General features: G+C 39.7%; 1 protein-coding gene across 1 annotated transcript; it reads left to right on the top strand.

Annotated features, from left to right (window-relative positions):
* Window positions 1-9,418: 9,418 nt before the first annotated feature.
* Window positions 9,419-12,423, top strand: LOC102660623 (uncharacterized). The gene is made up of 2 exons (XM_006601469.2): window positions 9,419-9,469; window positions 10,585-12,423. The coding sequence occupies exons 1-2, from the start codon at window positions 9,419-9,421 to the stop codon at window positions 12,421-12,423; spliced, it is 1,890 nt and encodes a 629-aa protein (XP_006601532.2).
* Window positions 12,424-15,290: the final 2,867 nt, after the last annotated feature.

Genomic DNA, 15,290 nt, shown 5'->3' on the forward strand with positions numbered 1-15,290 from the left:
GCTAAAATCATTTAAAGGAAATTAACTAAAGTTGTATTCACATTGTAATTAGGCATTTTCTTGATGTTGACAACTTAGTTGAAATATATTTAAAATATAGGTATACATGTTGTTCATAGAAATCAATATGAGTATATATTTTATTGTTATATATAATTTGTATTTACTTAATAATATATTTGATATTATTGTGATTAGTTTATATTAATATGTATTTAATACTTTTTATATGTTATATGTGATATGTACGTTTACGTTTACGTTAATATATATATTTTGTTATATATTTTGAATATAATATACTTATATATATATTTTACGTGTATTTTATAGTTACTTGTTTATAAGCCTTGAAGTTAAATATTGTATGTTATTATTATTATGATACATTGTTATCTAATTGTTGAGTATATTTTGTAATTAGTTAGAGTGTGAAATGTTAAACTGTAGACATGAAACATGGTTGTGAATGAGTGTGTGATTGATATTTGTAGAGATATTACTTGTCATGTAAGTTATGAGTTATACAGTAACCCGACCAGTGTGTACCTTGAGAGAACTTTTATGCGCAGTGTTAAAGAAAATTGTAGGATTCCTAGTTAGGATCCTGAAGGGTTAAACTATAGCGCAATTTGTTAAATATGTTTGAAATATAAGAGTAAGGTCGTGGGTATTATATAACTCATAAACAGTGTCTGCGTGCAAATAAAAAAATAATATTTTAGGGGTTGGACCTGAATCAGGAAGGTGAGGCCCAAACGGATTCTTCGGAGTCTAGGCCTTGGGGGTAAAGATACTCGGTTTGAGTGCTCCTTTAAGCCCATGTTGATCCCATGTGGTTGGGGCATTCTCGCAAAACAGAGTAACCCTGACTGGTCACCTTATGATGTTACTTAGTGAGAGTGACCGAGTATACCCATTGTGTGGTGTGCTTTGTCATGTACTCCTAAGCGCCCCAGTGTTGTTTTTCACTGACATGGTACCACATTGCATATAGGCTTGAGTCTTAGTATAATTGTTGCATAACGCTTGTGTTTGAATTTCATTGAGTTAACAATTGTGGTTGATGTTATTTTATGGAGTGTGTAAACTTGAATGGGTGTGAATAATGTGTGCGATTTTGTGCAGTAATGCTATTTATATAAATTCAGCTTTAAGTATTATATGTTTCACATGCTCTAATGTTTTATTATATACGAATGTGATAACTCACTCCCAGTGTGTGTTTGTGTTTGGGCTGATTGCCACTTTGTTTCAGGTGAGCCTTCATATGATGAGTCACATGCTAGAGATGGAGAGACTTAGTTTGTGATAGGGATTATGATTTACTGAATGATATAATTGTGTTATACTTTTCTACTTTAGATTTTTTTTATTATTTATTTAGAGTGGACTTTGTTTTGAGCCGGGATAATCTTATCTTTTATTAAAAAAAGTAATATTCTATTATGTTTTCACTAAGTGGATGTGAACCTTTATCCTTTTGAATTGATTAAATTAAATGTGTTTAAAAAGAAAAAATTATTAATTAATTTTGCATGTTTTTTTTCCTTCTTTTATTATTATGTGTTTATAATCTTTTAATTAAATTTTGTATGATTTATTTAATTAGTTAGTTATAATTGTAAGCGTAGAGGGTGTCACATTGGCACTTTTTTGCTTTTGACCCAAGACGGTTTTTTATAGGCGCATTCAATTGTTGCTCCCTCTCCATCCCTCAATTCCTCCAAACCCTCTTTCTCACTCTCACTACTCTGTCTCCGCCTTACAATCCCTCTCAGTAGAACACATTTGTTCCAGCGAAGCCCCTCTCCGCCAAAACCCTCACCTCCCACTACTCCCTCGACCCTTATCTCGTCTCCAAGATCACCAACATGGTCACGCACCTCCTGAACACCAAGCTCTACCCTGAATTCATCAAGATCCTCATTGGCAGTCGCCACCTCCTCGAAGCCACACAAACCTTTGAGGAACTCATTTCGCTTCCCAATATATGAGGCGCCATCGATACCACTCCCGTCCATCTCCATAATAACCCTAAAAGGTATAAAAGGAACAAGATTATTATGTTAGATATATCATTAGCAGCATGAAAATCCTGACATTTTTCACGTCTCATCCTTGAATATTTTTTGGATAGGGATGCTGGTATTATTTCTCATTCTTAGTGTTCATTTGATTTATTTGCTAGAACCAGCTATTTTTTTTTTGTCAAGGATTGTTGTTTGGAAACCTTCACTCTTCAACTTGTTCTTTTTCCAACCATATAGTTTAAAACTTACTAATTTTTAAGTTTCTTGTTAAGTAAATGCATGTAAAAAAAACTCAATATCCTATTTAGTTAGGCGCTATATAATTATTTTTTGCAAAAATTCCATTTGAAGAACTATTAAAGCAGCTTATGGAACAAGCTTTTAGATGAATTTTTCCATGACATCTTTTGATAAATATGTATAATACTAACCTCATTTCAGTCATCAATATATGTCGAATACACACAAGTATGCATTTTAATTAGTAGATTGAGATAATGTCATTGGCATAACTATCCAATGTGAATGACTTTATGTCTAATTGATTGTAGATAAGTTTGATTCGTTAGTGCTAGGTATTTCATTGACAATTAAATAGTCCTAAGGAGTAGTATGTATGTATGTTTTTCTTTTCTTAAAATTAAAATATAGGTGGATGCTGACTTACTTCTCATATTATTAATCAAATACGGGGCTGCTCATCACGACCCGTTCCATTGCAAAGAGGCTAAGTAAGATACAGAACATGGCCCTTGCAAAAGAACTTATTGGTTTTTCCTCATTTGTTTCTACTTCCTACAAAGTGTTTCTGCACCACAAGCATGGCACCTTCTGCGTCAATACTATCTTGCTTCCTTTGGATAACACAAGAGTTGTGAGGTTGAGGAAGGGAGCAAAGTTGCCGATGGCAGCTATTAGTGAGGATTTGATATAGACCACACTGACAGTGCATGCAGAGAAACCAGTACAATTCAAAGTCAGAGCGGTGGTGACAGTGAGGAATAAAATCAAATAGGATTTCGAAGAGACTATCTTGAAGCATTTGGATGCCATCAATGATAGGATAGGAACAAGAAACATTGTGCTGGAGCTTATGAGCACCGAGATTGATCCAAGTAAGCCAGCCTTTCACAACTCACCATTCAAATCATTTTCTTTTTCTAGCTAGGTGTCACAAATTGACCATTTTATAACAAAAAGGTCCTTTAATTTTCTTCTATCATTTTAATGACTCTTAGAAAGGATATTCTTTTCTAACAAGGTAACTAACCAACCAGTAATTTTCCAACTTGGGCATAGTTAGTGTTAGTAGTGCTGCTGAGATTTACTTCATTCAGTAGAGATCCAACCTATGGGATTTCTGACCCTTGATGAAAAATTTCTTGCACCGATCTTTGGACTTTGTGCCTACATGCTGTAGAATCATCCTAAAATCCTTGCCGAAAGACGATACAGCCTGAAGAAAGCCTGCCTTCTCCTCATCTGTCCACTCACAAGTTCCATCATCAATATCCCAACATGTAATGTCAGGTGGTTACAGGTTGTTGGCATGACAACGTTTTGTAGCCTCAGGTGAAAGAGAATCACATATCAATCAATGCATCAATTGCAACCCTCTCACTTTCATCGGATTTCCTCCAAAGGTGGAGTCTTCCTGAACGCGTTCTTTGGTTAACTGCAGCACCGCACACCATCGCTGGAGTTTTAATCAATTTCTTCTGTGAATCAACATTTGCTTTTCGATTTCCTTTTTTAACCCAATCCCTTCACGGTAGTTGTGGATGTTTTTGACTTCTGACTTTTACAACCCATCTTCTTCTTCTTTTTCTTCTAATCTTTCTCTAAACAATTGGTCTTATGATCTTTGTAGAAGAGTTCAACACAGTCAGCAGTTGTCTTGTGGTCAAGGAAGGAAGCAATTTTTTGAAAATCTTTTTCAAAGGCTGCCAATTTCTCGGAGAAAATATTTCCCTCCTCTAATGTCCAACGGTTGATCATAGCTCCTTCTCTCTCAACTGCCAATGGATCTTCAACCAGCTCATTACTAGAATTGAAAATTGAAAACATTTTATCCTTTTGATCCAAAATTAATGCTGGCATCTCCAAGATTTTTCTGTTAACTTCATCTTGGGGTTTTGAAAGTAGTTGGCTTGTATAATATATCATCTAAGATGTTGGAACTAAGCTTATCTGATTTCCTTTTGCAAAAACGGAAGGAAATAAAGTCACAACCAAGGGAAGTATAGTTATTATCATAACAATAATGCTGAATTAGGAACAAAACACCCATTTAAATGTAAACATCATGAGTCAATATAATAAAAACAAGTATCAATAGCAAAATGAAGCATTATATGGCTACCTTTAGAAACACTATAATGGCATGACTGGTGAGAAAGTGCTTCTACAGAGACAATAGCAGCAATAATGAATCAAGCAACTCTTGTAGGATCCAATTGCTAGGTATGAGACTTGGGTCCTACATTGAAAGCATGGGATTCTGGTCTAGTGTTTACAATAAGGCCAATTACAAAACTAACTTGTAATGTGATTTTGAAGATGTTCTTCTCAATTGGTATCAAAGCTTTTAAATATGTATCTTAGTTGCAAACAAGCGGCATGAGTGGGACATTGGTGGAATTGCAGAGTTTACCATAGACTAGTAAGGGAATTAGTGCAGAGCCAACACCCACATGGGCAATAGGGATGCCCATCATGGTGAAATTTTAGAATCCAACTACAAGGTATGAAACTCAGGCTGATATTTGGAAATATGGAATTTTGGCATGATGTGTACAGGTCCTAGGGCTCTTTTACTCAAACTACAACAAATAGCTTTGCAGTCTGGTTCTCCCAATTATCAATCATGGATAGCGACATGTAGTAGCCGACTTTGAAAACACTATCGCGGGAAGCAAGATTGCTAGTATTTTAAATGTGTAAAGAACTAGGTAAGAAGTTTCAAGAGTACTTGATTACAAAAAAACAATCATGCTCAAAAATTTGGTTGTGCTAGATTTCATTCACATCTTATTTTTGTGTTAGTCATTATGCCCAAAGTTGCACCAAGATGTACTGGTAGAACTCCTTAGGCAAATCAATGATCTTGAGATGCCCTTTGCTTGGCCATTCTTGTCAAAAACATCCACAACTACCGTGAAGGGATTGGGTTAAAAAAGGAAATCGTAAAGCAAATGTTGATTCACAGAAGAAATTGATTAAAACTCCAGCGATGGTGTGCGGTGCTGCAGTTAACCAAAGAACGCGTTCAGGAAGACTCCACCTTTGGAGGAAATCCGATGAAAGTGAGAGGGTAGCAGTAGATCCATTGATTGATATGTGTGATTCTCTTTCACCTGAGGCTACAAAACGTTGCCATGCCAACAACATGTGACACATGACATTACTCGTCGGGATATTGATGATGGAACTTGAGAATGGACAAATGAGGAGAAGGCAGCCTTTCTTCAGGCTGTATCGTCTTTCGGCGATGATTTTACGATGATTGCACAGCATATAGGAACAAAGTCCAAAGATCAGTGCAAGAAATTTTTCATCAAGGGTCACAAATCCCATAGGTTGGATCTCATCCACCACAGACTTGAAAATACTGGATCTCTACTAAATGAAGTAAATCTCAGCAGCAGTACTAACACTAACTATGCCCATGTTGGGGAGGCAGATTCAGTCATTGACAATGATGAGTCAGGCACAAAAACAAATGATGACCAGCCTTCATCTGTCGTGAACTCGAGCCGTGATAAATCCAAACCTATGGAAGCCATGAATCTTTCAGCTTACTTTAAGGAATCAGTTATTGGCAATGATAAGTCAGGCACCAAAACAAATGATGAGCAGCCTTCATCTACCATGAACTCGAGCCATGATAAATCCAAACCTGTGGAAGCCAGGAATCGGTCACCTGACTTAAATGAATCAAATGAAATTAATAGAGAATTTGATCATCACAGAACATAGTTGCTGTGTTCGTCAACTTCAGAAAAAACACCTGCTAATCGTATTGTTCTCAAACTGTTTGGGAAGACAATAACCATTCCTTCATCCACTCAGAGGCGAGATTCAAGTGAGGATGCATAGCATTTTATTGGGGAAAACAAAAAAAAGAAAGAAAGAAGAGGAGTAGATGCAAAGCACCCCCCAAGAAGGGTATTTACCCTCTGTTTACCCTTGTGGAAAATGTTATCTTTGTCGCACCCTATTATTGTATAGCTTTTATTAGTTAAAAACTTATTTGAAACCATATATTATGAGTGAAACTCATTAAATAAGAAGAGACTTGTTAAGTGTTATAATTTCTAATGAATTTCAATCAATAATAAAGACCATGTTACTATTATTTCTGTTTCTGTATATAATACAATAATGATGGACAATTTGATGGGTTCTTAAAGTCTGATGAAGCAGCAACTTTCTATTTGTTGCATTGGATAGTTATACAGAAATAATCATTCAATTTCTATATTTTCCCGGTTATCATTCAATTTCTCTATCTCTCTCTTTGATGTCTTCTACTGTGTCTTAGTTATAACAAGATTTAATCAATATGTCCGCAATCAAGAAATGTAATTTCAGACTTTGGTCTTTGAACTAAAGAATCATCTTCATTGTTTGTTTGTTGATTACACATGTTATTGAAAGAAGCGAGTTGGCTTGAGGCATTCAGATTCCACAACACAACTCGATATGTGGTTTCACCAGAATTTTAGCTTTGATCTTATGAAATTGCAAATGGATCTTGATTTCTCAATGGTTTCAAGGGATGATTATGATATGGTTGTGCAAAAACCATGCCGTAAAGTATATATTTCTTAGTTAAAAAAAATGACACTCTTCTATGCATTTTCACTTTGATTTGTTCTTCATAGGTCACAATTCCTTCGGTTCAGTTCTCTCACACACACCTTAAATTTCAAGGGTTTTGGTTTTGTTCTTACGTTTAGCTTCTAACTTTAGTTGCTTATCCTTTTTTTTGCTTCTTTTTCTCTTTTCTTCTAAAATTACTATTTGTTCTTACTTTGTTTTGAAGGATTTGTACTTGATTTATGCACATTTCTTTTATCAATACTATTTGATTATTTATTTTTAGTTTATATTTTTTAGATCCCTTTGCTGCTCACAACTCTGCACAAGCTTGGCACAATGTTGATAACAAGACAAACTTCAATTGCTTCATTTTGGTGACAACTTTATTTTCATCCAAATGATTTTTTTGCATGAGAAGGTTTTAAATGGGAAAAAATTAATTTTCATGAGAAATAACTTTTCAAAAAATATATGTACAACTAACCTCGTAGAATATTGTCCAAAAATTTTCCCAAATTATTATAAAGTGATATGATAATATTTAGAAATTTTGTTGTGAAAATACGGTTGTAGGACAACAAAGGAACAATAACTATGAAAAATAGATTCTTGTAATTTGTTTGGCTTGAGAAAAATATGACATATTATTAAGGTTATGGAAATTCCCTATTAAAGTTTATAAAATTCAGAGGTGTGTAAGTACTTTTTTTAAATTTAAAAATAGCGTTTAAGAATAATTTTAGTGTTAAAAGTTAAATTGGAAGAAAAGTTTCTATAATGAGTTTTGAGGAACCTCATAGCATTACGCAGAACAGGGCAACACATAACAGCAATAGTATCAACAGGCCCAAAAGGGTGACCCGTAAACCCACGTACCTGGAGGATTTCATATGAAGAACTTGGCGCCATTCTAGAAGCTACCCCTCAACCTCTATTTCTTCACGTGTTGATTTAGATTCCATTAGCTGTGATTTGAAAATACAGTTACAACAAACTCGGGCAAAAATATCTTGTATACAAACTATTATATAAACATTTAGGAATAAAGGAGTAGCAGAGAACAATTATTCAGAAAACTATCCTTTACTTAGCTTTCTTTATCTTTTCCATTCTTGATTCGTATCAAACTGGTCCGGCCTGCCCTCTCCGCCATGCCTGACCACCACACCCGTCAGACCACCACTGACAAACTCGAGGAGGCCATCCACTGCCTCACCGAGAGCCAGTCTTCTCTCTCCCAGGGTCACCAATCCCTAAACTCCAAGATCGATACAATCCACTCTTCCCTCACTTCTCAGATCGAATCCCTCTTTGATTGATTGGCCGCCATAACCCTGCAGAACACTAGTTCACCAACCCCCAACAATTCCCCCCACATATGTAACAGCCGTAACTTTAATAAGTAAATAAGAAAATAATAAATTAATACATAAATAAATAAGAAAAAATAAAAAAAAATTATTAGGTCATAAATTCCCACTATATAAGCCAAATGTTAACCTAGAGCAGCTTTTTGGAAAACACAATCTGTTCCTTTCTTCTTTTCTGACGCACAAGAACCCTAACAGAGCAATCAGAGGAGGAGCTCTAGAGAGCACCAGAGACGCCACCATTGCTAACAGAGAACATTTAAGCGACTACCTCGAGGTAAGGGATGAGTTACTCACGCTTGGGGATTAGAATGAACATGTGTAGGGATCCCTAGAGGATCAATTTTTGGGTTATTTTGGGGTGTTTATGAATTTAATTATGTTTTCATGTTTAATCGCGGATTGAGTGTGTTTGATGAACCAATTGGTGTTCTGTTGCGAGTTTGTTGTAGGATTGATGTGTTTCTCTGTTAGGTGTGTACATTAGGAATTAGAATTCTTTATAATTAACATAAAAATTGTGTGGTGGTGATTTTGTTTATACCAGATATGTTGGTTTCAATCTTTTTCCTGTGCTAATGTATATTGTGTCCAGATAATTATTTTTACACCGCAGTGTATACGTGTACATATATATTGATACTGTTTTTTTTACAAACTGTATATTTTATTTCACGTGGGTAATTTCTTGTCATGAAATTCATAGGTGTAGGGATTGTTGGATAATTGAATTGTCTAAAATCATTTAAAGAAATTAACTAAAATTGTATTCACATTGTAATTAGGCATTTTCTTGATGTTGGCAACTTAGTTGAAATATATTTAAAATATAGGTATACATGTTGTTCATAGAAATCAATATGAGTATATATTTTATTGTTATATATAATTTGTATTTACTTAATAATATATTTGATATTATTGTGATTACTTTATATTAATATATATTTAATACTTTTTATATGTTATATGTGATATGTACGTTTATGTTTACGTTAATATATATATTTTGTTATATATTTTGAATATAATATACTTATATATATATTTTACGTGTATTTTATAGTTACTTGTTTATAAGCCTTGAAGTTAAATATTGTATGTTATTATTATTATGATACATTGTTATCTAATTGTTGAGTATATTTTGTAATTAGTTAGAGTGTGAAATGTTAGATGTAGACATGAAACATGGTTGTGAATGAGTGTGTGATTGATATTTGTAGAGATATTACTTGTCATGTGAGTTATGAGTTATACAGTAACCCGACCAGTGTGTACCTTGAGAGAACTTTTATGCGCAGTGTTAAAGAAAATTGTAGGATTCCTAGTTAGGATCCTGAAGGGTTAAATTGTAGCGCATTTTGTTAAATATGTTGAAATATAATCGTGAGGTCGTGGGTATTATATAACTCATAAACAGTGTCTGCGTGCAAATAAAAAAAAATATTTTAGGGGTTGGACCTGAATCAGGAAGGTGAGGCCCAAACGGATTCTTCGGAGTCTAGGCCTTGGGGGTAAAGATACTCGGTTTGAGTGCTCCTTTAAGCCCATGTTGATCCCATGTGGTTGGGGCATTCTCGCAAAACAGAGTAACCCTGATTGGTCACCTTATGATGTTACTTAGTGAGAGTGACCGAGTATACCCATTGTGTGGTGTGCTTTGTCATGTACTCCTAAGCGCCCCAGTGTTGTTTTTCACTGACATGGTACCACATTGCATATAGGCTTGAGTCTTAGTATAATTGTTGCATAACGCTTGTGTTTGAATTTCATTGAGTTAACAATTGTGGTTGATGTTATTTTATGGAGTGTGTAAACTTGAATGGGTGTGAATAATGTGTGCGATTTTGTGCAGTAATGCTATTTATATAAATTCAGCTTTAAGTATTATATGTTTCACATGCTCTAATGTTTTATTATATACGAATGTGATAACTCACTCCCGGTGTGTGTTTGTGTTTGGGCTGATTGCCACTTTGTTTCAGGTGAGCCTTCATATGATGAGTCACATGCTAGAGATGGAGAGACTTAGTCTGTGATAGGGATTATGATTTACTGAATGATATAATTGTGTTATACTTTTCTTCTTTAGTTTCTTTTTATTATTTATTTAGAGTGAACGACCTTGTTTTGAGCCGGGATAATCTTATCTCTTATTAAAAAAAATATATTCTATTATGTTTTCACTAAGTGGATGTGAACCTTTACCCTTTTGAATTGATTTAAATTAAATGTGTTTAAAAAGAAAAATTATTAATTAATTTTGCATTTTTTTCTTCTTTTATTATTATGTGTTTATAATCTTTTAAATAAATTTTGTATGATTTATTTAATTAGTTAGTTATAATTGTAAGGGTAGAGGGTGTCACAACATACCTCCATCCCCTGCGTCGCGCCACCACCACTTGAAGCTCGATGTCCCGAGGTTTGATGGTCACGATCCCCTTGGCTGGATATTCAAAATATCCCAGTTCTTCGACTACCAAGGCATCCCGGAGCTCGAACGCCTTACGATCGCCTCGTTCTACATGGATGGGCCGGCCCTTTCCTGGTACCAGTGGATGCACAGGAATGGCTTCTTCTCCTCGTGGCCATCAATGTTGCAGGCATTGGAATCACGCTTTGCTCCTTCGTTTTATGATGACCCCCAAGGCAATCTCTTCAAACTTCAACAAACGGGTACAGTTAGTGATTACCTTACCTCCTTTGAACGCCTTGCCAACCGCACAATTGGAATTCCTCCCCTGTCCCTATTGAGCTGCTTTATTTCTGGTTTCATACCAGAATTACGTTGCGATGTTCAGGCGCTCCACCCTATCTCCCTTCCTCAGGCCATCGAACTCGCCAGACTCCAAGAAGACAAGATGATGGACCGCCGTCGCGGCCACCGCCCACCACCACCACCACCACCTACTCACCCACCTTACCACCCTAACCCTACTACCACCCCTCCATTTTCCCCTTCCCCTCTTTCCCCTAAATCCCCTCCTTCCATGTCCCTTCCTTCCCCAAAGATTCCAATCAAACGTTTGACAGCAGAGGAACTAGCAGTGCGCCGCGACCAGGGATTATGCTATCATTGTGATGATAAATGGTCCCCTGGCCACCGCTGTAAGTCCCGATTGCACCTCTTACTCACAGACGAAGATGTGCTTCCTGAGGCTACTGATGACACCGAAACCCACTCAACCCTAATTTCCCAAATCAGTCTCAATGCGATGGAGGGATCCCCGACACCTCAGACCTTCCGCCTCTTCGGTTCCGTCAATCGCCACCGTGTTGTGATTCTAGTGGACGGCGACAACTCCCATAACTTCGTCCAAACCCGCATGGCCCGCTTCCTCAACCTTCCTACTTCCCCCACCACCCCCCTCCGTGTCATGGAGGGTAACGGAAATACCCTCGACTGCGACACCGTCTCCCCCCAGGTGACCCTCGACATTCAGAACCATTCTTTCACTTTGGACCTCTTTCATCTCCCTCTTTGCGGTGCCGACATTGTACTTGGAGTACAATGGCTTAAGTTACTTGGCCCAGTCACAATGGACTTTGCCACGCTTACCATGAGTTTTCAGCACTTGGGCCATCCTATCACTTTAATTGCTGATGTACCCCCCACCCCTACCCCTGCTTCAGCCCATCAACTAAAGAGACTCACCACCACCCACAGTATTCTGGCCTTATTCCACATCACTCCCTTCCTAGCCCAGACACCAACATCACCATCGTCCCCACTCCCCACCACCATCCCTCCGTCCATATCCACCATCCTCACCCGCTACTCCACCATATTTGCCGGACCTCAACAACTTCCCCCACCCCGCACAATTCAACACCACATTCCCCTCCTTCCCAATTCTCCACCCGTTAACATCCGCCCCTACCGTTACCCTCACTACCAGAAAGCAGAAATTGAGGCCCAAATCTCAGGCATGCTCACCGCCGGCCTTATCAGACCAAGCCAAAGTCCCTTCTCTTCCCCTATTTTACTTGTCAAAAAAAAGGATGGGTCCTGGTGTTGCTGTGTTGACTACCGTGCTCTTAACACCATCACCGTGAAGGACAAATTCCCCATGCCCATGGTGGATGAGTTACTTGATGACCTGGGCAAAGCTTCGTGGTTCTCGAAGCTCGACCTGCGCCAAGGGTTCCATCACCGTGAAGGACAAATTCCCCATGCCCACGGTGGATGAGTTACTTGATGACCTGGGCAAAGCTTCGTGGTTCTCGAAGCTCGACCTGCGCCAAGGGTTCCATCAAATCCGAATGGCGGATTCCGACATCTCCAAAACGGCATTTCGCACGCATCAGGGACATTATGAGTTCCGCGTCATGCCCTTCGGGCTCTGCAACGCCCCGTCCACCTTCTAATCCACCATGAACGAGACTCTGCGACCTTATCTGCGCAAATTTGTAGCGGTGTTCTTCGACGATATTCTCGTCTATAGCCATGATCTTCCCTCCCACATCACACACCTGGATACAGTTCTCTCTACACTGCTCACACATCAATTCTTCCTGCGCGAATCCAAGTGCGTTTTTGCCCAATCAAGAATTCACTATTTGGGCCACATTATTTCTTCTGAAGGGATTGCCCCTGACCCTGATAAAATCATAGCCATGGTTGAATGGCACACCCCCACCTCCACTACGAGTCTTCGCGGCTTCCTGGGACTAACCGGGTTCTACCGAAAGTTTATCAAAGGCTACGCCGCCATTGCGGCTCCCCTTACTCACCTCCTCCGCAAAGACCAATTTCACTGGTCCCCCGAAGCCACCACCGCTTTTCAACAACTCAAATCCTGCATGACCAGTGCCCCTGTTCTATCAACACCTGACTTCTCTCTTCCTTTTATTTTAGAAACAGATGCTTCTGCGATTGCGATTGGCGCCGTCTTAATTCAGCAAGCCCATCCTATCGCTTACTTCAGCAAGGTGTTGTGTCCACGTTTACAGAGGGTCTCCGCCTACGTCAGGGAACTTCACGCCATCACTTCCGCCGTCCGCAAGTGGCGCCACTACTTACTTGGCAGTTCTTTCACCATACTCACCGACCATAAGAGTCTTAAGGACCTTATGTCCCAAGTCATCCAAACGCCGGAACAGCAGACTTACTTGGTCAAGCTGTTAGGATATGATTATGACATTCGCTACAAACCAGGTGTTTCGAACGTGGTTGCTGATGCGTTGTCTCGACTTCCCCAGGGTGAACTCCTCTCTTTCACGATGCCCCACTGTGACTTCATGGCTACTTTGCGCGCTTCTTTGGCAAACAACAGTCAGTATCAAGACCTAATGGCGGCAATTCAAGCTCACCCACAGGACCATCCCCTTCTGTCAACCCACAATGGTCTCATCTTCAAGGGCCGCCGTATTTGGTTACCTTTTCCAACACTGCTAACCTCCACCTTGATCGATGAATTTCATTCCTCACCTCTCGGCGGTCACACCGGTGTCGCGAAGACCTTACACCGTCTTCAGCAGAGCTTCGATTGGCCAACCATCAGACCCGATGTGCGCCAATTCGTCTCCCACTGTTTGGTTTGCCGACAAACCAAGTACGAGACAAAGAAGCCCTCTGGTCTTCTGCAACCTCTCCCGATATCGGCACGCATTTGGTAGGACTTATCCCTCGATTTTATCACCGGCCTTCCGGTGTCACATGGCCACACTGTGATCTTGGTTGTAGTGGACCGTTACTCCAAGGGAGCCCATTTCGGTGCTCTCCCGACCCGACACACCGCCCACCAGGTCGCTGTTCGTTTCGTCGACATGGTCTGCAAACACCATGGTTTTCCTCGAAGCCTCGTATCCGACAGGGACGCTCTCTTCCTCAGCCATTTTTGGAAGGAACTCTTCCGCCTCAGCGGGACTCAGTTGCGGATGAGCACCGCATACCACCCTCAATCGGACGGTCAAACAGAAGTGGTCAACCGGACCCTCGAGCAGTATCTCCGGGATTATACTCACCACAAGCCTAGTCAATGGTACCGCTATCTCCACCTGGCAGAATGGTGCTACAATACCACAGTTCATTCCGGCACCGGTTTCGCTCCATTCGAGGTCATTTACGGTCGCCCTCCCTCAACTTTAGTGGATTACATACAGGGCTCCTCTCCCATCGACGCCGTCGACTCCATGTTGACTGACCGCACTGAGCTCCACGCTCTGCTGCTACGCCGCCTCCTCAAAGCCCAAACCTCCATGAAGTCAGCTGCAGATAAGCACAGGCGCGATACCCACTTCGCTGTCGGAGACTGGGTCTATCTCCGTCTTCACCCATACCGCCAGACGTCCCTGCTCCCGACGTATTCGAAGCTCGCGAAGCGCTTTTATGGACCCTATCAGGTACTCGAACGTATTGGCTCTGTGGCTTACAGACTGGCCCTGCCCAATGAGACTGGCCCTGCCCAATGATTCGCGCATCCACAACGTTTTCCACGTTTCTCTTTTGAAACCTCACAACGGGCCTTTGCCTCCCATTGACACTCCCCTTCCTCCCCTTGCTGTTGATCATCATCCCGTCGTCACTCCCTTGACCATTCTGGATTGGAAATTGGACGCATCTGTCACACCCCCGCAGCGGATGGTGCTGGTCCAATGGACAGGTCTTTCTCCTGAGGATGCTTCGTGTGAACCTTGGGAAGCTTTGCGCGAAACTTATAACCTCGAGGACGAGGTTGTCTTCGAAGGGGAGGGTGTTGATAGCATTATGCAGAACAGGGCAACACATAACAGCAATAGTATCAACAGGCCCAAAAGGGTGACCCGTAAACCCACGTACCTGGAGGATTTCATATGAAGAACTTGGCACCATTCTAGAAGCTACCCCTCAACCTCTATTTCTTCACGTGTTGATTTAGATTCCATTAGCTGTGATTTCCAAATACAGTTACAACAAACTCGGGCAAAAATATCTTGTATACAAACTATCATATAAACATTAAGGAATAAAGGAGTAGCAGAGAACAATTATTCAGAAAACTATCCTTTACTTAGCTTTCTTTATCTTTTCCATTCTTGATTCGTATCAGAACCAAAAATTCTATGATGAAATCTT

The sequence above is a fragment of the Glycine max genome, unplaced genomic scaffold (genome assembly GCF_000004515.6).
Source record: "Glycine max cultivar Williams 82 unplaced genomic scaffold, Glycine_max_v4.0 scaffold_319, whole genome shotgun sequence".
NCBI classification, from domain to species: Eukaryota; Viridiplantae; Streptophyta; class Magnoliopsida; order Fabales; family Fabaceae; genus Glycine; species Glycine max.